Source organism: Globicephala melas, chromosome 5 (assembly GCF_963455315.2).
Source record: "Globicephala melas chromosome 5, mGloMel1.2, whole genome shotgun sequence".
NCBI classification, from domain to species: Eukaryota; Metazoa; Chordata; class Mammalia; order Artiodactyla; family Delphinidae; genus Globicephala; species Globicephala melas.
Window position 1 is genome coordinate 22,300,924 of NC_083318.1, and position 21,870 is coordinate 22,322,793.

A 21,870-nucleotide genomic window follows, 5' to 3' on the forward strand; every position below is an offset into this window, starting at 1 on the left:
CCCTGGGCTATGCAGTAGGTCCTTATTAGCTATCTGTTTTATACATAGTAGTGTGTATATGTCCATCCCAATCTCCGAGTTACCCCTCCCCACCTCTTTCTCCCCTTGGTAACCATACGTTTGTTTTCTACATCTGTGACTATTTTTGTTTTGTAAATAGGTTCATTTGTACCGTTTTTTAGATTCCACATGCAAGTGATATCATATGATAATTTGTCTTTCTCTTTTTTAATGTTTTGATTCAATCACACATGTTTTGTTTTGTCATTAGCAAGGGGGTTTTAACACATGGATTATAAAGCTCTATTATTTGTGTTAGTTCTGTCTCTTTTCATTGCAGACTGGTATCTAAAAGGAGGAATTTTTTTAGTACACATACTCAGCCCTACCAGTCCCGTCTCTTTGCTGGAAGGCAATGCAAGGGAGTTATTTCCTGAGTGCGCATGAGAGTACTTGGTGATGATATAGCCACTGTTCCATAATCTATAGTCTAAGAGATCAGAAATGTAGTAAGTAGGAAAAAAATCTATCAAGAGTGTGACTTTGTAAATGTTCCAACCACATCATAAATTTTGGTGCCAAACCATGCCAGGATATCATTCCTTGAGGAATAACCTCTGAAAGTCCCCCACAGGTGTTCAGTGTAAAAAAAACACCATATGTACTTAGGCCTGAAGTGTTCGTGATTTATTTCCTGATGTTTATTACACATATGCTAAATATTTAAAACCTTTTGCTCATTCATTTCTTGCAGTTTATTGGACCAGATTCCAGAGATGTTTGCAGACTCTAATGAAAATGAGACCGTCTTTGCTCCTGTCATCCGGGCTGGCATGGAAGCACTAAAGGTGAGAAGAAGGCCCTTTTAGTTGCTAGTAAATAAATTCTAAAAACACACACACACACACACACAGAGGAATTTTCATCCATGAAAGATGATACAGCCTTCATTAAAACACGCAGGTTGCTGGAGGCTGTTCAAACTTCCCTACAAATCTCAGGAGGAAACGGCCCAAACCACAGCTTGCTCCCAGCGTTTACATTCCAGCACTGTTAGCATCTGAACAACTGATTTTGTCGGGGTTTCCAGTTTAGCTCCTCCTTTTGGCTTTTATGTGAACTTTATATGATCTATTTTTAAATTATTTCAACAATATCTGAACCACCAGATATGAAAAGAAAAATCTCCATCTCTCTCCTTCCTTGGGGTTTTCAAACATGCAAGGGCAAGGTCGTCACATTCAGTGACAGAAGTGAATGCTGCCTGGGGCCTTGCTGAATGCCAGAAGCAGAGTGGGGTTGGCTGACTCCCTGGTTGGGAAGCTGAGCCCAAGGGACTCTGGTCGTTTTCATAGTAATAACGACATTAATCTGAGGAAGGCAGAATGGTTGGAAAGTGCTTACTCTTAATCATTATTACCTTAGCACAAGAGTCAAACCACTTTGGCCCAGACAGCTAGTTCCTAAAATTGATTTTTAAATTTTATTATTAAAGTTACATTTGAATTATTTTTTAAGATAAAATGGCTAGCAGTAATAACAAACAGCAACAACAACCCTGCAGAATTAAGTTTGTGAAATACTTACACGTAAATTTTATGACCCAACATTATAGTCTGGATCCAGCATAGTGATTCTTGCCTGGGTTCTTTGGTCTTCAGAGTGTTCACTTACGGGATCAAAGACTCGTAGATATCCCTCAAAAAGTCTCAATACAAGTTAATTTAACATAAAATTAAAGATAAATTTTACATCAGAAAGCGATTTGGAGATGTTGAGTTTCATCCCGTGGAAGCCAGCAGTGATCCTTGTTTGGACTACAGAAAGACTTGGGAATTTCTATTTTATTCCACATTGCTAAAGACTAATATCTTCTGTTTCAATTTGAAAGAGTTTTGCAACTGTTGTTGTTCTCTCCTCCATTAAGGTGTCTAGAAATTCATATGTAAATTTCCTGATACGTGATAAGTTATATATGATGCTACAAGTCTTTCTACTCTGAGAAGTTAGTACTGGGAGTAACATTGTATTCACGTGCTCATGCGTGAAAGAGGAGTGGATATTCATAAGCCAATAACTCATTAGTTAAGACAGTAGAGTGGAAAGAAGAGTGCGGCATGGCTCTTCTTTAGTTGCTAGTAAATAAATTTTAAAGAAGACAGATAGGCACATGCGTGCGCGCACACACACACACACACACACAGGAAGCTTCATCCATGAAAGAATATACAGGCTTCATTAAAACATGCATCCAGAATCCCAGCTCAAACGAATATATCGTTTCTAAAAGGGAGCAAATACTGTCTTGTCACAGTGGGTTCCACACTGGCAGTCCACAAGAGGTCTAGAGGCTGCATAGCAGCCTTGAAAGAAAAAATATATAAAGCACCTTGTGTACATGCATTCCACGTATCTAAAATGTGATATTGTGACACATGACTGAAAACCACTGTGTTCTTATTCAGCATGATGTTCTTCGAGGTTGCTCAGTACCATGATAACTGCACTGTCAGTGTTCTCAGCTGCCTGTCGTTTGCCAGAGGCCAGTGCATTTCAGTCAATCTACTTTCATGTCTTTTGCATGTTATTTTTTGTTATACTTTCAATTTTTAATGTTAGAGTAGCATGTACTTTTACACTGAAGTTTAAAGATGAGAAGAAACTAATATCTAAATATAATCAGAATAACTTTACAAATATCAAAGTAAATAAGTAGCATTATTCTTACAAAGTAGAATGAACTCCCTTTAGAGAAGGTAAAGAACTTTTTTTATAGCTTTTTTTCTTTTATAAATTTATTTTATTTATTTATTTTTGGCCGCGTTGGGTCCTTGTTGCCGCGCGCGGGCTTTCTCTAGTTGCGGATAGCGGGGGCTACTCTTCATTGCAGTGTGCAGGCTTCTCATTGCGGTGGCTTCTCTTGTTGTGGAGCACGGGCTCTAGGTGCGCGGGCTTCAGTAGTTGCGTTACACGTGTTCAGTAGTTGTGGCTCGCAGGCTCTAGAGCGCAGGCTCAGTAGTTGTGGCGCACAGGCTTAGTTGCTCCGCGGCATGTGGGATCTTCCCAGACCAGGGCTCAAACCCGTGTCCCCTGCATTGGCAGGCGGATTCTTAACCACTGCGCCACCAGGGAAGCCCCAAGAACTGTCTTTATATGAAGATAAGAAGCTACCTTTATAAAATGACACTGTTGGACATAATGTTAGTGGTGCTTACTGCCCTGTGCCTGCTGGCAGATCGCTCTCCCAGCCCGTCTTCACACAGACTCCACGGCTGCAGAAGACCGGGAAGGCAGGCATGCCCCAAGTCGTGGAGTCACGTATTAAAGGGCGGGTACTTTTTTCAAATGCAGATCTCTGGCCCCACTTCCAGAGATCCTGCCTGATTCATTAGCTCCCCAGCTTGCTCTGCTGATTATCCATATTTGGGAACCACCAGCATAAAGAATTGTTATTCATTCTGCCATCTCTTGGAATATCCTTACATTAAGTTAACTCACGAGAAAATTGCATACCTGACCCGTACAACTTCACATTACACCTGCACTAAGAACGCTTCTGTTTAACTATGATTTAATGTCTTGCCCTAAGCTGTTAATTAATGGTTAAATTAAGAAAGAACACTATGAAGAAAGTTCTTTCTTGTGTAGAACATTAACTGGAGACCTTATTGCATGATTCAGTCTCTTACATGTAGAAAGATTCGCTAGCTGGTTTCCTAGAGCCGGTTGCTCTAAGCAGTCTAACGCATAATGTTTCTTTTAGCTTTAACTACTAAGATACTACTTAGGGTAGATATTCTAATATAACGATTTCTTTTCCCTGACCTTCTTAGTGATTTCCAGTTCTTTACATTTGCCTTAGCATTTCTATTATATAGGTACCTTTAATCATCTGTTTCCTCAAAACTTTTTTGTATAAATAGACCATTGCCATAAATAACCTTAATGAAAAAGGTTTCTTCTGCATCTTCCAAGAAGATTCGGGGTGATTATAATTCGTTGTATAAGAGCAGACACTGCTGTAGTACAATTCGATACTTTCTCCCTCGTAGCAACTTTATCAGGTTTGGATGAAGGAAAAAAAATTCCAAATAAGATAAAAGTGTGTGTGTGTGTGTAAATGTCTGACGTGTGTAAATGTCTGATGTGTGTATGATAGCTTAGCTGCCTGTGACCGTCACATCATCTCATCATCTTTTCAGGTCCCGTGTGGCTAAAAATCAGTAAGACTTAAATTTGTATAACATATACAGGGTACTAAAATTCTTGCCTGAAGTCATTATTAGGTAAGAGCTAACACTTTTGAGAATTTGCAGGGTAATATCTAAATACTGAAGAGACCACATCATTCATTCACTTATTCTTTCAATCAACAAAGATTGATTAAATGCCTGTGTTTTGTTAAGACAATGTGAGGACTACTGTCCCTGCTTCTAAGTTGCTCATAGTGTAGAAGAGATGTAACTCTGTAATACCATGTGTGATGTTCATTGCTTATGTTCCCAAAAATAAAGGGGGTGGGGGAGGAGAGCAAAGAGTAACTTTGGGAAGTCCGGGACCGTAGCAGGTCAGCCGAGGAGCTCAGGGTGTTCTGCACGGGAGGCCGGAGCTGAGAGTCTCATTCTCTGTGGAGGGGAGGAGAAACTGAGAGAGCATCAGAGTGCAATGTTTCTTATTTGTGTCCAAGTGGAGACATTTTAGAACTGGACTCCCCCATTTGAATTATAGCTCTACTTTCTATCAGCTAGATGCCAAGTAAAATCTATATATAATTAGTTGTAATAAACTTTTTGAAGCAAAGGAAGAGAGTAGACAAAAACTAACATGAAACATGTGCTAATTTGTCACAAAGATAAAGAGGGACTGTTTGGTAACTTCTGATGCATACTTTCTCAAAATCCCTTGAACTATCCAACTAAAGGTTTCCATTCCTTATTTTCTGTTGTACATGCTTCCGTGTCCACAGCCTCTTGTACTCCTAGTGTCTTTTTTTCCATATAGTCTTCCAAAATCTGCATCTCTTTCAAAATCTGACACTCATAACTCAACTATATGTGAATTTCTGGCATTGTCTTTTAAGTTGGCCTTAGAACAGTTTTCTGAGTTAGCTCTTACTTCCCCCATAAAACTAGATAAATAGAGTTTGGCAAAATGTTGGAGGGAAATGGCCTTTAGTGGTTATGCTTCAAATATATCATTAGGTGGGGGGAATTTATGTTTCAGTTGTCTTAATATATGCTTAAATTTGGATTCAAGACGATGCATCACAACATTCCTTCCACAAAAATGTACGGAACATCTATAGAGCGAAAGGTACCAGACCCTGGGCAGGGGCCTTGGAGAAATACATTGTAGAAAAATCAAGGTCCTTCCTTTTTCATGGAGCCTGTGATCCATGGAAGACAGTAGAATACCTAAAGTTGTAACACAGTGTCATTAATTCTAGAAAAGGCTTATTTACAAAGCAGAGTAGGGACATAGAGGTAGAGGCAACCAGCTCTGCTGAGGGGGATAATAACACATCTCTCAGAGGAAAGGACATCGGAGCTGAATTTCAAACAATGGGTTCTCCAGGCCAGCCTTTCTCAACCTGTTTCCACCATAATAAGAATGACATGTCATTCGTCTAACCCTACATGATGCACTTATGTGGGCACAATCAGATTTTGGTAAAAACATAAATTTTGTAGGGATTATAAAGCATATAATGCCATAGGAGCTCTTTCTTTTATTGCTACTCATAAAAGATTTTATAAGGATGTGATTAATGAAATAATAAATCTGAAATTAATAGCCATTATATAAGGAAAAAAGATAAATAGGGCTTCTTTATTTTTTTCAATATTGTACTTTTTTTTTCCTTCAGAGTTTTACTCCATAGGTAATATTAACTAGGCAATCATGTATGTGTAATTATGATTAACACCATGTCCTGGGTCATTGAATTCTCTCAACAATATTTTGTAGTTACTGTTTTTCCTGCATCATATAATTAGGTAGCTGAGGCTTAGAGAAGTTAAATATTTTTCCCAGTGTCACTTAGCTGATAAAATGGCTGGGATTCTAACCCATGCAGTTAGGAACTAGGACCCATGCTTTTAACTACTGTGGTATAAAGTTACAGTGCGTCTGTGAGTACAGAAGATCTAGATGATAGAAGAATTTTTTATTTTTTATTTTTTATTTTTTTGCGGTACGCGGGCCTCTCACTGTTGTGGCCTCTCCCGTTGCGAAGCACAGGCTCTGGACGCTCAGGCTCAGCGGCCATGGCTCACGGGCCCAGCCGCTCCGCGGCATGTGGGATCTTCCCAGACCGGGACACGAACCCGTGTCCCCTGCATCGGCAGGCGGACTCTCAACCACTGCGCCACCAGGGAAGCCCGATAGAAGAATTTTTGACAATGAATTCTTTAGGGGAATTGGGCAGGCGAGGCATGAAAAGTCAGGGAAAAGATAGACTTTTAAGAAAAGTTTTATACCTTTTCTGCTACTTGGATTAAAATTAAAAGTACTTTTATAAAAGTGATAGAAATGAAAAAAATTTAGTCATAGAATTGCAAAATATTTAACGTGTTATTATCAATATTACTGGAACTTTTACTTGGATTTGGTCATTGGAACTACTGTCTTTGTTGGCCAAAGTGTTGAATACATCTTTCTCCTATGTGGTGTGTATACACATGGAGGGTCCGTAACTGTCCGTGCTCTTCATTCAGCCTTGCCTTCCTTCTTATTAATGCTGTTATGTATCAGTAATTTGCGGTAAAAGACTTGGGCAACAATAAAGTCACGGCTCACTACTGGCCACACAGCAAAGACAAGATGGGGCATGGGTTACACACCCTCCCCAGGGTGTCAGCTGGGACCCACTCCACAAAGCATATCACAGTGTCACTCGGTGAGACACATTAAGACAGGGCTAGCCTTGAATTCTCTTCATTTGTTTTTTAAGGAACTTATTCACAAACCCAAGTACCTTATTATTAGTAGCAAATGACTTCACATCTTGCAGCTGACCCAGGCACACAAGTGTGCAAACAACAGCTCCAGGCCAAGGAAAAGGAAAGATGGATTCCAGGCAGAGGGAACAAATACGGAGGTGTGTAAAGCACGTGGTGTGTTCCAGGAAAGCAAGAAGGTTGTGTGGCTGCAACTTCCAGTGCAGGGGATGGTCAGGGGCGAGATTAGACTGGAAAGGCAGATTCAGACTAAACTCCAAAGGGCCTCAAAACTGTTGTTCACAGGCTGTGTGACCTCGCCAGATTGGATGGGCCTCAGTTTTCCTATCCTTAACATGCAGACAATACTACCTTTGTCACCAGGTTGTGAGGATTACATAAGAGATGTGCGCAAAGGGTCTGGTGCAGAGCTGCGCACAGCGAAGGAACGTTGGTAGCAACACATCTCACTGTTTCCCGGCCTTCCTGCTCCCACCCAAATAAAGGAATGTGGACTTTATCCTGTAATGGAAAGCCTTCAGGAGTCTTGAGGAGAAAAGTCACCTATGTGATCAGAACAGTTGCCTTGAAATTATTTCAAGGCAACAGTGTGCCTGGATGGTTTGGAGAGAGGCAAGATGGGAGAGGAGCAATATACTGCATCATTTAATTTCAGTAAATTTTTCTTGTACGTTACTTCTTAGCTCCCTAAATGAGATTTTAAATATTTTTAATGCTGATTTGACTTTCATGGAGCCTCCCTGGGCTTGTTGTTGCTTCCCAGGGACTACAGATAGTGTGATGTTGATCCCGCATTTTTTCCTTTTGTCATCTTGCCTGATAGCTGATTCCTTGTGTCTGCTGTTGCCACACCACCGCTGCATTCTTGTGCATTCTTCCTTGAAGTACCCCTTCAGGTTTAATCTGTTTACTAATGATTTCAAAGAAGAGCTTGTATTACATCATGATCCTGGGAATCCTATCATCAGGGGATTTACCTGGTCCTGAAAGACTACTGTTGGCTAAATGAGAAAGTATTTTTACCTGGACACATCATTTTAATAGGTGTTTAAAGCATCATGGTATAGAGACCTACATTTATACATTGACTCTTTGGGGAATTTCCTGGTGGTCCAGTGGTTAGGACCTGGTGCTTTCACTGCTGTGGGCCCGGGTGCGATCCCTGATCAGGGAACTAAGATCCTGCAAGCCGCACAGTGTGGCCCAAAAAAAAAAAAATTGGCCCCTTCGTTTATAACTTGTGTGACTTTAGGCAAATCACTTAGCCTCCCTGAGCCTCAGTTTTCCAATCGATAGAAGACACAAGGTTACTGTGAGTATTAATGAGATGTGTACAGTGCTTGGCTCATAGAAAGTGCTTATATTTTACTTTCCTGAGTCCCTTAAAATAAAACTTCCCACCCAAGACTCTTTTTTTTTTCCCCCCAGGCAGCTGACTGTCCCGGGAAGCTGTTCATCTTCCATTCCTCCTTGCCAACTGCGGAAGCACCAGGGAAGCTCAAAAATAGAGACGACAAAAAACTGATTAATACGGACAAAGAGAAGGTATTTGTAAACAGTTGCCCTTTGAAGCCCATATGTCAGTTCTTAAGATGGAATAAAGGGAGAGGGAGTGTGTGCTTTGTATAGGAAAGGGGGAGAAGCTACATGTAATGTATAAATCCAGGACATTGTATTTTGTAGGAAAATTTTGAATTGTAAATAATTTAGGAAATTGTATATTCCTAGAAAAACTGATGTCTGACATAAGATAAGGTCTCAAGCTTTTTTCATGTATAATCTGTGTAAGAGACTGAGTAATAAGACTATTAGGGGAATGGAAGAAATGGGGGGAAATGCAGAAAGAAGATAAAGGTAGAGGGCGAATGTAGTGGACGGTCCCGTATGACAGCACTCCCGAGGCATGAAGTAGACGTGCCTGGGGCTCAAAGTATGCTTTGCTCAGACCCTCTCTGGCAGTGTAGCCGTGGGGACAAGTCGGGGGAAAGGATAAACCGTGAGGTAAGCATCCAGCCGCGGCCACGTGACACCAAGCAAGTTGCCTCATCTCGGTCTGTCAAAGGGAGGACTAAACATCAGCTTCCTTAGAGCTGTCGGAGGATCAGATAACATTGCGCACATACGTGTATTAAACACGGCACACGCCTGGCGCACAGGGTGCTCGACACATGGCCTCTGCACTGATGATTATCACGGCTCACTTCTTATGCATTTAACTGGGAAAAAAAATTCATTTAAAAAACTTCAGTGAGGGGCTTCCCTGGTGGCGCAGTGGTTGAGAGTCCGCCTGCCGATGCAGGGGACACGGGTTCATGCCCCGGTCCGGGAAGATCCCACATGCCGCAGAGTGGCTGGGCCCGTGAGCCATGGCCGCTGAGCCTGTGCGTCCGGAGCCTGTGCTCCGCAACACGAGAGGCCACAACAGTGAGAGGCCCGTGTACCGCAAAAAAAAAAAAAAAAAAAAACTTCAGTGAGAATTCAATAGAAATTAAAAACAGAAACCAGAAACATTACGTGGTTTTCTTTTTTCCCTTTGTGTATCTTTTTCTTCAGATCCTTTTCCAGCCCCAGACAAATGTCTACGACCCTCTAGCCAAGGACTGCGTGGCTCACGGCTGCTGCGTGACGCTCTTCCTCTTCCCCAGTCAGTACGTGGACGTGGCCTCCTTGGGTCTCGTGCCTCAGCTCACGGGAGGAACCCTCTACAAGTACAACAATTTCCAGGTAAAGGCCAGCAATTTGTTTGCCTCGGTTTTCCACTGCTGGTTTACTTTTGGTGCTTAGATCTGTGAGAAAGCTGTGCCCCCTTGTGGGCAGCCGACAAATGTAAATTCTAGGTCCGATGGAAAAGGATGGACAGATGGTTAGGAATTGCTTGCCTGCTCCCTAAGGTATGGCCACAGATTGACTCATTCAGCCTCAGAGTTGAATGTCAATGTTAAGCTTCCATGTTGGGGGGAAATATATTTAATATAAAATCTTGGTATTTTATATTAAATATATTTAAGGTACTGTTTTTAAAAGTGACTATATATTTGTTTTAAAGTGTTATGATATGGGGCGGGTCAGTTCATGATACTCCCCCCGCCCCCTCCAAGCCTGAACTGAGAGACAGAGTCAAGAGACGATCAGAACGCCAGCCCTGGAACGGACCTAGGTCTGTGGGCAAGCGGGCTTGCTAGCGCTTTCCCCAGTGAGACAAACTTTACACCGAGGCACGAGGCGGCACAGACAAAAGCGTCTCCTGCGGACTCCTGCCTCCTGCTGCTGTACTGAGGGCCAGGAAGCGTGTGCTTCCTGCAGGCAGGCTGCTTCCCCAGAAAGAAGATGTGGAAGAGGCCGAGCTACGCCTGCCCAGTTCCTTTTCCCAAGCTTAGAAATTGGATAAGTCACCTGTCCTCCCCTGAGGAGAAGAGGTTGGGGGGCACCTCTAAGTTACGTACCTCCAGAGGGAAACATGGAGGGGGAACGAGTGTTCCCCCAACATAAATGACAGTGTTCATCATCTAGTTGTATTTTGATGAAAGCAGTTATTTTTCATTGCCTAGCTACATATTTATATTAGGAACTAGATGAGGGATTTGATAAGACCAAAGATTATAAATGAAATGACACTGAAAAAGCTTTCAGAACCCTTTCTGAGATTTCTGGATAAAGTAGGTTTTAATCAAGATTTGTTTAAAAAAGAATTGTTATTTTAAGTATTTTGCCGCCACCTGGTGGGCGTGATCATACTTTATTTTTTAGGTGCACTTGGACAGCCAACAATTTTTGAATGACCTCAGAAATGATATTGAGAAGAAAATAGGATTTGATGCTATTATGAGGGTTCGTACCAGCACAGGTACGTCTCGTTTTTATTATTTTTCAGGTCTCTGTTGTGTAATTGTTTCCTCTTCAAACTCATTAACAGGCCAACAAAGAAAGTAACTGTAAAATAAGGAGAAGCAAAATTTCCCTTTTCCCTCATCCTTAGGTTTCAGAGCCACTGACTTCTTTGGTGGCATCTATATGAACAATACCACCGATGTAGAGATGGCAGCCATTGACTGTGACAAGGCAGTGACTGTGGAGTTCAAGCATGATGACAAACTCAGTGAAGACAGTGGAGCCTTAATCCAGGTGATCTAAAATGTCTTCCCATCTTTTGCTTTGTAGTTTGTTACTGACAGTGATCAGTGGGGGAGAGTCCAGGGCCATCAACTGTGTTAGTCTCTCCATAAAGAAATTCAACTCCATTTCTCCAAAGGCAAAAGTCACTAGATTAGAGCACTCTGTGGTGTATTCTCCATACTGATTCATATATGCTATTTATGTGAAGTAACCATTATGTATGTCTTTGCATGAGAGCCCCGCAGACTTGAGGTCAGAATGACAGGCATCAGTACCCACTCACTCACTGGTTTGCTGCATTCCTGACTGCCGTGTGCGGGACACCATTGCTGAGACGTGTTATCATAACAGAAGCAAGTAACGATAGGATTTGGCTTTGTAGCAAATAAGATTAACTAGAAGCCATGGAGACTTTGAATTAAAACAGGAGAAATTCTAATGGTCATAGTTTTCAGACACGAGCATCAACCTCAAAGAAAGGAGAGAGACTGGCATCAAGTTGAGGAAAAACTCTAATGTTTATTTTAAAATCACACCTATTTGGGGAAATGGTTACTTGTTTGCATTTTTGAAATGTATGCATATATTATTAGTATAAAACCTAAGTACCTCACCAAAGCTAGTTGTCCATTTTTAATCGAAGTGAGCCTTGAGGAGGACTATGAGAACATGAAGGTATTATTTCTGGACCTGGATCCCTGGTAATAAAATCTGAGCTACGAAATGTAGACTAGTTGTGGAAATGCACACAGTTATTTGCATGTGAACAGCCCTATTAAGTTTAAACCAGTGAAATGCTACATGAGAACCCAGTGTATGACTGGTCATTATTCCTCCCTTATGTGTTGTTGTTCAGTCTTTAGCAATAATAGAAAAAATCCTGTAGGAAAGTTTAGAGGTCTTTTGGCTGTACACACTGTTCTGTAAATGTAAATAAGGTCAGGCTAGCTTGGGTGAATATGTTAACCAGAAAAACATGTGCCCTCCATGTTGCCTCTGCAGTGTGCCGTGCTTTACACGACTGTCAGCGGGCAGAGAAGACTTCGGATTCACAATCTGGGCTTGAACTGCAGCTCCCAGCTGGCTGATCTCTATAAGAGCTGCGAGACTGATGCCCTTATCAACTTCTTTGCCAAGTCAGGTAACACTTTGCTAATTCTGGGGTGCAGTATACCTTGCCTGGTAATGCAGGCAGGCCTCGTTGGTCAATCGAGTTAGTAGCTGACAGGTCCTGCGGTAGTGCAGACTTTCGGTGGGTAAATTCAGAATTTGTAAAAGCAAAGGGTGAAGGAGAATAATCAGCATTTCTAACTCTAGACTAACAAGGACAGCAGTGAGTCGGGCCGTGCTATCCAGTTTTGTTTAAAGTTTCTTTCCCAGGGGGACTGAGTTGAAATTGAGGAAGGTGATAACTTAAGACTCATTATGGTATGAGTGTGCCCTCTGGGACATGAGGATAATAGAAGATGGTCCCTCGCGTGAGACTGAATTTGCTTATCCATACCAAGATAATTAGGAAGTGGTAGGGGCCTGAGGTGGAGTTTTCTGGCTGCTTCTCCCCTCCCTGCTCCAAACCCCAATTGAAATGCTACACTAAGGTTTAGAAGAAAGAGCAATCCAGCCCATGAGAATTCAGAACATCAGGAGATAGTAAACTGGTCTTTCTTTTCTGTGTGTGTGCAGAGTTCTGTTTCTAATATTCTGAGGAAAATTCTGGACCAATTACCTGCCTATTGTTGTAGGTAGGCTATTGTTCTTCATTTGCTAAATTATAATTAGTCAAGAGGAGAGCATTAACACATGGCGTGAACATTTTTAAATGCTGTTATCCCTTGCTGAGTGGTCTGAAGAGCAATTTTTTTTATTATTATTTGAAGGGATCAATTTCTGAGCTAAACCTTTGATGCCCTTTTCACTGTTTTGTGCAAGTAGCTTTTAAAGCAGTTCTACACCAGCCTTTGAAGGTCATCAGGGAAATTCTGGTTAATCAGACCGCCCACGTGTTGGCCTGTTACCGGAAGAATTGTGCTAGTCCGTCTGCAGCCAGCCAGGTAAGTTACCTGCTGTCCTCAGGTGCTGAAGTGTTACAAACACCTACTTGTTCATTCAGCGTTCTGCTAGTAAAGGCTTATGATGTTCCAGGCACTTAGATGCTGTATAGTAAACCATACAACCAAGATTGACAATGCCATTTTTGGGGGACTATGGTTTATTTATAGCAACATTAAAATGCTTAGTGGCTTTACAAGATGCATGAACCCAAAAACGTGTTGAGGGTCACTACATTATTTATAAACAAAAGCATGTTATATGTAAGAAATGTCAATATAAATGGGGTTATCTTTTGCATGGATGAAGATGGATATAGAGTTATGAAATGTCGGTGCTTAAATACTTTTTGGACATTTATTAACAATCAAAGTTGACATGAACTAATGGCAGTAATGATTCATTTATATATATATTTTTTTTTTTTTTTTTTTTTTTTTTTTGCGGTACGCGGGCCTCTCACTGTTGTGGCCTCTCCCGTTGTGGAGCACAGGCTCCGACGCGCAGGCTCAGCGGCCATGGCTCACGGGCCCAGCCGCTCCGCGGCACGTGGGATCTTCCCAGACCGGGGCACGAACCCGTGTGCCCTGCATCGGCAGGCGGACTCTCAACCACTGCGCCACCAGGGAAGCCCCTCTTTTATAAACAAATAAAATTTATAAATTTTGGAGTTCTTTATATTTAAAAGTTAATAATAGGTATGAAGAGTTTTGAAAAAATTGTCTCTCTCATCTAGTAATTTGAAATTTTAGAAGATCCTTTAAATAAACCTCTCTCTTGTGAAAACAAAACACAAAAAAAAGCAAAAAGAAAAGGTAGAACCTCTTGTCCACATTTATTTTTGCATCTGTTTTCTTTTTCATATTCTTCCCCATCAAAGCTAGATGCCATTTTTCATAGTTATGTATTGAATATCTGAGTATAGAATTTGGATTAAAGAGACGGCAGTAAGCAACAGATGGGAAAACTTTCTGGTTAATTCCTTGTGGACAGTGACATCTGAAACCCCACCCAAAGCAACCCTTCAGCAGCAGCGATAGTGCAGATACATCTGGGGGCCAAATTCATAATCTGGGTAAAGAAGGAAATTAAAACAAACATAGTTATTAGCTTGGACTTCTCACAAAAATTCCTTTCTGTGCTGTCCGGAGAGTGGCCATCCATTCTTTCATCTCCTGTTGATAATCACAAAAGCAACTCTTAAATCTGTGTAAGTCAGTTCTCTTTATTATTCAGAGGACTTGCCACTCCAGTAAATTCCAGTATCAGTCCTGTTTCAGAGCACACGTGTTTACTTTATACAAAGCCCCCCAGGTGCACCTGGATATAGTCCAACCAAGACCACTTTACTCCCCAGTTTTACTACTTGTTTTGGAGCTCTGGAAACATGGAGTGTTTCCATACTCTGTCTCTGGAGTGTCTCATACTTCGGAAGGATTGTTGAAGAAGAACAGGTACAGTTAGTGTCCTCTCAGGAAGTTTATTTGCTAATGTTAAAACAACTGGATTCAGAGACCTTAAGTCAAAGATCTGTTGCCTATTAAGGGAAGAAATGAAACTGGTCGGTTGCTGCTGGTTTAAAGTTAAAAGATTTGACTCTACTACTAGATCATCTGTTTGCAGTTGAATTGTTTCTGGAGTAACAACATTATGATGACAATTTTTTTTCTGAAAAAATGGATAAAGATTATTCCTGTTCTTTTGGAGATTTTTCTTTCTCCATTAGCACATTTCAAGTGTACCTTTAACCTAGGATTATCCATCATGGAGTGGGGAAAATGTAGAGATTATAAAACTGTTAATAACGATAATATATTAAAATATACCATTATTTAAAAACAGAATGGCTGGACTTAAGGTTCTCCTCAGAGAATGTAACTTCAAATTTGGTGGTTTTCCATAGTTCACTTGCAAGAAATAATTTCCATGGAGAAATTCGTAAAGGAATTGCACTGTTTTACTATAGAGCCCAGTTTCCTTGATCAAAGCAAGACTGTTAAGGACCTATATACTTGGATTATATGATACTGGACCTCAGGAGATATGCTTTTACTGAATTGCCAGGGCCAGGACTAGGTTGATGCAGAAGAGGTGCTTAAGGTGTAAAATTTAAGGAGACACACACCTTGGGGGGGGGGGGGTGGTCACAGGATAGATGCTGGGTTAAGACCTATAATTAAAAACAACATTAAAACAAATTTTTAAGTTTACATAAGCAATGTAGATTCTTTTTCATTAAATCTAACAACTTACTGTTCTGAACTTAAATATATTACATCATATGGGAGTACACTGACTTTAAGAGGCAAGTCACATGAACTTAACTGCAAAGTAATAGTTTTTTTCATTACCACATCTGTTACTTCAAAACCCAAAGTGGAGAATTCTCCAAATTCAATTAAACTGTGGATTCATGAATTTCCACTCCTTCCTCACTCACACTTTTTCTCCCTGAGAATAATTTCATTATTTATGGAGAGGATCAAGGAGGTGGGGAAAGGTTTTAATTGCTGATCTGTTGCCACATTTTCTTCCCCACCTCAAAAACACTAAGACTGTCTCTCTGTTTTCTTTCACTCTAACTCCATTTTTCTTCTTTATAATAAAATTTCCTTCTTACCTCCTCTGTTCTCTTCCCCCTGCCCTCTATAATCCAGTCTCCTCTAATGAGACTTTTTAGTCCTGATAGTGTCATCATGGGCCTCTTTGTGGTTTTCAGGACAACAAATTTCTAAACTGTCTTAATATGACCTGATTAATGAGCAGCAACCAGTGAACTGCAAGACGATATTAAAAAACTGTACATATATGCTTCTCTATGGGAATCTAAGAACATTCTTAATCCATAACATCTAAGATGCCTAACTGGTAATTAGCCCCGAAACAGTATTGGAGACACATGGCTCTGGAATATGACCATGATCTGTGTCCTATACCTTTGGATAATATTTTTTTTTCTTTTTTTTTTTTAATCCTAATTTTCCTTGGCTGAAAACATACTCCAGTACCATACGTTGTCAAATAAAAATACTTTACGCTAAATAAGTGAAAGAAGTCAGAGAAAGACAAATACCATATGATCTCATTTGTATGTAGAATCTAAAAAACAAACAGAAACCAAGCTCATAGATACTGAGATCAGAATGGTGATTGCCAGAGGCCTGGGGGGTGGGGGGTGGGGGGTGGAGGGTGGGCAAAATGGTTGAAGGGGCTCAAAAGGTACAGACTTCCAGTTATAACATAAATAAGTCCTGGGGAAGTAATGTACAGCATGGGGACTGTAGATAATAACACTGAACTGCATATTTGATAGCTGCTAAGAGAGCAGGTGTTAACAGTTCTCATTACAAGAAAAGATTCTGTAATTTTGTACAGTGATGATATTAACTAGATTTATAGTGGTCACTATTTCACAGTATATACAAACATGAATTATCACGATATATACCTGAAACTAATATAATGTTGAACAGTGATTATTCCTCAACCTAAAAAAAGAAAAAAAATTTATGCTAGAGAGCAAATTACAAGAAGAGCTTTTCCTCATATGAGGAAACATAAATTTATTTAACTGTCTTTGGTTCTTTGAAAGGAGATAAAAGTTGAGAGGGAAAACTAACTACAAAGTAGGATTGTTCTGAAATATGTTTTCCTGAACCAGTGAAGTAAGTTCTGTTTACACATTCCTTACTTAATAGATCATGAGAAGAGACCTGTGATAAAGGGATTTAAGTTGAGGAATAAATCCTTACAGAGCCCTGAGGGAAATTTCCTTTTTGGTATGGATTCTGAAAAGTATATATTCTTTTTCATCATTAAGATAGAAAGCTAAAAAGAAATCATGAATTTATAGACCAGATATTTCTATTTGCAGATTATCATTATCTCCTATATATACTTTATTTTTTGGATATTTCGTTGTCCATTGACCTACTGTTAAATGGAAGGAAGTGACACTCAGATCATTCGATCTTGATTCTTAGCCATATTTATAAAATTGAGTTGGGAAGAAGGTTAAACACACAGGCAAATTACTTGTAATTTTACAAATTACAAATTATTTGTAGTTTTTTCACCCATCAGGTTGTGTTTCTAGAACTGTTTAATTGTGTTATTTGGAGCGTCACTTTATGGTATGTACTTTGAGGTGGTTAGAATGAAGTCAGAATGAGGTCACATGAGCCAAAGAGAGGATGGAGAGGAAGGTACAGGTGGATTATAAATGTAGAATAGAAAGAATTCATGTACTAATTGAAGGTAAAGAAAAAGTGACATTAGGGTTCATCTGGTAGTTCTAGTATCTAAAATAGGAACCATAACAGGAAGAACATGTTTGTATGTTTGTGGAATTGTAGGAGTTTTGAGTTTTCGTTAGCATACAGTAGTTACGCAGCTAATAAATTCATGAAGCACTTCCTGTTTTATTTTCTACATATGGTATTGCAATTTCCTTATTATGGTTTATTTTCTATATCATCCCCAGTAGACATTAGACATCTTGCATGTGGACTATGCCTCATTCCTCTGTAGATCCTTGATACTTTGATAGAACCTGTGACGTGGTGGCACTCATTCAATGTCTGATGAGTCTATGACTAACAGATGCATGAAGAGCAGAGAGGAAGAGATATCTCGTGGACAGTTGGAAATGCTGTTCTTGAACTCAAGAGGTAGAAGCTGGTAATACAGATTAGGAAATAACTTGTTTATTTCATTTTATTTAATAAACATGTATATGATACTATCTGTTCAGCACTATTGTAAGTGCTTCACAAATTAGAAATAATTTAATCCTCGTAGCAACCCCATGATCATGAAGTAGAGGGGCTATTATTCCTTTTTTAGAAGAGAAAACCGGGGGAAAGAGAGGGTAAGGAATTTGCTCAGTGTCACACAGCAGGTGAGAGGCAGCGCTGGGACGGCACTGCCGGCCGTGAGTTGTGCTGATAAGCACTACACCAAGCTGCTAGAGCACTAGAGAAAATAAAACCACCTGCCGCGCTCTCAGTACCTACTCTGTGCCAGTTTCTGTGCTCTAGGTGCTTTACGTGGGTTACCATTTAATCCTCTCCACAATCTCAACAGCAAACCTTTCTATTTTACAGGTAAAGTGCTGCAGGTGTTGATTTTCGGTAAAGACCAAGCATCTGAAACTAATGTCTCTCTCTTCCAGCTTATTTTACCAGATTCCATGAAAGTACTGCCAGTGTACATGAACTGTTTGTTAAAAAACTGTGTGCTGCTCAGCAGACCAGAGATCTCAACGGATGAGCGGGCCTACCAGAGGCAGCTGGTCATGACCATGGGTGTGGCCGACTCTCAGCTTTTCTTCTACCCACAGCTTCGGCCAATAGTAAGCACACTGCGCTGGTGCATTTCCTAGAGGAGTCTGGAAGGGAATCATATTTTGCCTTTTCCCATATGTTATGTCTGAAATATTTCGTTCTTAACAAGAAACTTACGAGTCACGTATGGCTTCACAACGCGTAGCGTGGGCCTGAGAGCCGGGGCTCTGGGCGAGCTGCGCATGCGCTTCAACCTGCGCTCGGGGTCCGTGTGGGTGGTGGGCGGACCTGAGGAGTTCTTCACGGAATCCTTCAGATGACTGCTTTTCCTTCCTCATTCCCAAATTGGTAATCTTCAGTTGAATAGGCAGGTTGAAAAGTGAGTCAACAAGTAGTTGAAGAAATCCAGCCTTACGGCATGAAAGGCAACTGATACGTGTGTATACGGGATTTCACGTGCACACGTTATCTGTTTTTTGACAGTACATGAATGTCTAAGTCACCACATTTAATCAGAATGGCTATGATTAGTCTTAAGCAAATGCTATCAGGGGTTTACAAATCAACATATATTTGAGGCTACCTACACTGTACACGGAAGGAACTGTCCTTGTCCTCAGAGTGTTTACTTGGCAATGTATTCTACTTATTTAAAGGTAATCCTTGATGTCGTGAATGCCCTTGTACTCTCTGACTAGACTCCTTCCCCTGAGACCTAACAAGTTATAATTGAGGGGATAAAAGGGGGGAAGGCTGATGGCTTATTTCTAACTCCTGTATCCAAACTCATACCCAGGCTCTCAGTGCAATTGGAGAGTTAAATTAAGTTGGAAATAAAAAGCTATTGATCCTTTCAATCAATATGAATGTTAGATGTAAATTGTTAACAATTGATTTTCATATAAAATTGGATTATCAGCTATGTGCCAGAGAAACTAGAACTCTTAGGGACATGAACATCACCACTCCACTAAAATCGCCTTGCTAAATCCAGTGGGCAGTCCTTCTCTTTTCTGACTTGTCCACAGCATCTGACACAGTTTTCTCCCTCTGGAAACACCCTCTTCACTTGGTTTGTCCCAGTTTCTCTCCTGCTTCCTTTGCTAGTTTACCCTGTTTTCCCTGTTCAAGTACCCCGGAGCTCAGTCCAGGGAAGCTTCTCCTGTCTATCTACACTTAATCCCTTGGGGGGGTCTTACCTATGCTCTCAGCAACATTTCTATACTGATGGTTCCCAAGTTCCTATCTCCAGCAGTACCGCTGCCCTGAACCGTGGACGTGTCTGTGCCTGGAGCCTCCTGAGCATCTCTCCGTGAGCGTGTTAACGGGCATCTTAAACTGAGTCCTGACTGGGCCTCCCACGCCTGCTTCTCCTGCAGTCTTCCCCATCTCCATTTATCACCCCTCCCTCCTTCCAGTTCTTCAGGACCAGCGTCCTGCAGTCACCCATGGCTGCTTTCTTCCTCATCCACCCCATCTCATCCATCAGCAAACATGTCAGCTCTCCTTTCCAAGATTATCCAGAGGCTGACCACTTTTCACCCCCATATGTCACCACCCAGACTCAAGCATAATCACCTCTCCTGTGGACCACGGCAATCCCTCCTAACAAGTCTCCTTGCTTGCCCCTCCAGTCTGTTTTTGGCACAGAAGTTAGAGTGATCCTGTTAAAATAATTGTCAGTTCACGTCCCTCCGCTACTCAGAACACTCCAGGATTTCGCATTTCAGTAAAAGCCAAAGTTCTTACTGCCCTGGCCCAGTGCTGCCTGTGCTACTCTGCCCTCCCTTCTGTCTGACTCATCTTATTACTCTCCCCTTTCTCACTCCACTCCAGCCACACTGGCCTCCTTGCTTGAACATCCCAGATAAGCTCTTGCCTCAGGACCTCTGCACCAGCTGTTCCCTCCATCTGAATGCTCTTCCCCAGATATCCCCATGGCCCTCCACTCATGCCCTCAGGTCTTTACTCAAAAGTTATCTTTTCAACAAGCCTTCCTGGGCTCCCCTATTTAAAACTGTAACACTGCCACCGTGGACGTGCCCTATCCCACTTTCCTGCTTCTTTTCTTCATAACTCTTAACACCACCTGAATTTCTATATATTTAACTTAGATTATTTGTTGTCTCTTCTTCCCTCTACAAAATGGTTAGCTGTACAAGGCAGGGATTATTGTCTAATGACTAGTAGGATAGTAGTAGATAGGACTAGTAGAGAGTAGGAACTCATTAAATATGTACTGGAAGGAAGGGAAGAAAGGAGGGAGGGAGGGAGGGGAAAAGAGAGGAAGGAAGGAAGGGAAGAAAGAGGGAGTTTCTAACTCTCTTGCCTTTGCCTGCATAGCACACATTAGATGTCAAGAGTACAACATTACCTGCTGCTATTCGTTGCTCTGAGAGCCGTCTTTCAGAAGAAGGAATATTCCTATTGGCTAATGGTGTGAACATGTTCTTATGGTTGGGAGTAAGTAGCCCACCAGAACTCATCCAAGGAATATTTAACGTGCCATCTTTTGCACATGTCAACACAGATATAGTAAGTATATTTTTTCTTTGTTTTGTAGTAATATACAAATCCTTAGTTGCTTTCTTTTTAGAGGCAGTTGGCACTTTGAGACATACATATGTAGTATACTTATGTGTTTTTTTTAAATAAAAAGATCTTAATAGTCTTAATGTCAAAGAATACACAGAGGGAGTGGAATGTGAATATAAGTAATGAATTTCCTGCTTTTTTTTTTTTTTAACAACTCCTATGAAAAATATTGGCCATGATCTTTTCCTGAGACTTGTGACTTTGTGGTAAAATGTTCTAATTCACTTTTTCAATGGCTAACTCAAAGATGATCTATTAGCTCTTGGTGTCTTCTTGCTTAGAAGTAAGCATTAGCATTTTACTGTCTTAATGGAGGAAATCTAAGTCCAGATCTTTCACATCGCCCAGGGGCCACATGCAGCTGGGTGTTATCTTTTGTTCACCATGAACCAGATTTCAGGGAAATCTAAGAGGCCACATTCCCTTTGAGAAATCACATTTGGTGGTTTATTTTAATGTTGAAACAGTGGTATTTGGATAGCATTTTCCAAATGGGGTAATGCCTCAGGGTCCTGCAACTGATCCGCTGAAGGAATAAAGTGTGTCCTTTTCTCACACAACATAGCCTTGAAATATCCATCTTGCAAAGGGATTAAAGACATCCTTTGTAAAAAAACATAACACCCTTTGTGTCATTTCAGTGATATACATGTGTCAAGTTCCAGGGAAGGATTTTTATTTTCAAAAGAGAGTTCATTGGTGGAAATGCATGCTGATACATATGAATAATTTTTAGTACATTTTTTCATATTTTTGGTTTTTAGGTAAATGAACTAAGCCAAGAGTTCAGTATATGGTTTAGAAAGATGTTTTTTAACTTTAACATTCTAGTAATCTCATTCTGCTTCTATCTAAATGTCAGAAATTGT

General features: G+C 40.8%; 1 protein-coding gene across 2 annotated transcripts in view; it reads left to right on the top strand.

Annotated features, from left to right (window-relative positions):
• SEC24D (SEC24 homolog D, COPII coat complex component) overlaps positions 1 to 21,870 on the top strand; it is a 108,717-nt gene that overhangs the window by 82,719 nt on the left and 4,128 nt on the right. For both annotated transcript variants that reach the window (XM_030863968.3, XM_030863970.3), the window contains exons 13-21: positions 755 to 848; positions 8,388 to 8,504; positions 9,513 to 9,683; positions 10,707 to 10,803; positions 10,936 to 11,081; positions 12,075 to 12,213; positions 13,005 to 13,123; positions 18,295 to 18,474; positions 20,750 to 20,941. In XM_030863968.3, the coding sequence (XP_030719828.1) occupies positions 755 to 848; positions 8,388 to 8,504; positions 9,513 to 9,683; positions 10,707 to 10,803; positions 10,936 to 11,081; positions 12,075 to 12,213; positions 13,005 to 13,123; positions 18,295 to 18,474; positions 20,750 to 20,941 (1,255 nt within the window). The remainder of the gene's footprint in view (positions 1 to 754; positions 849 to 8,387; positions 8,505 to 9,512; positions 9,684 to 10,706; positions 10,804 to 10,935; positions 11,082 to 12,074; positions 12,214 to 13,004; positions 13,124 to 18,294; positions 18,475 to 20,749; positions 20,942 to 21,870) is intronic.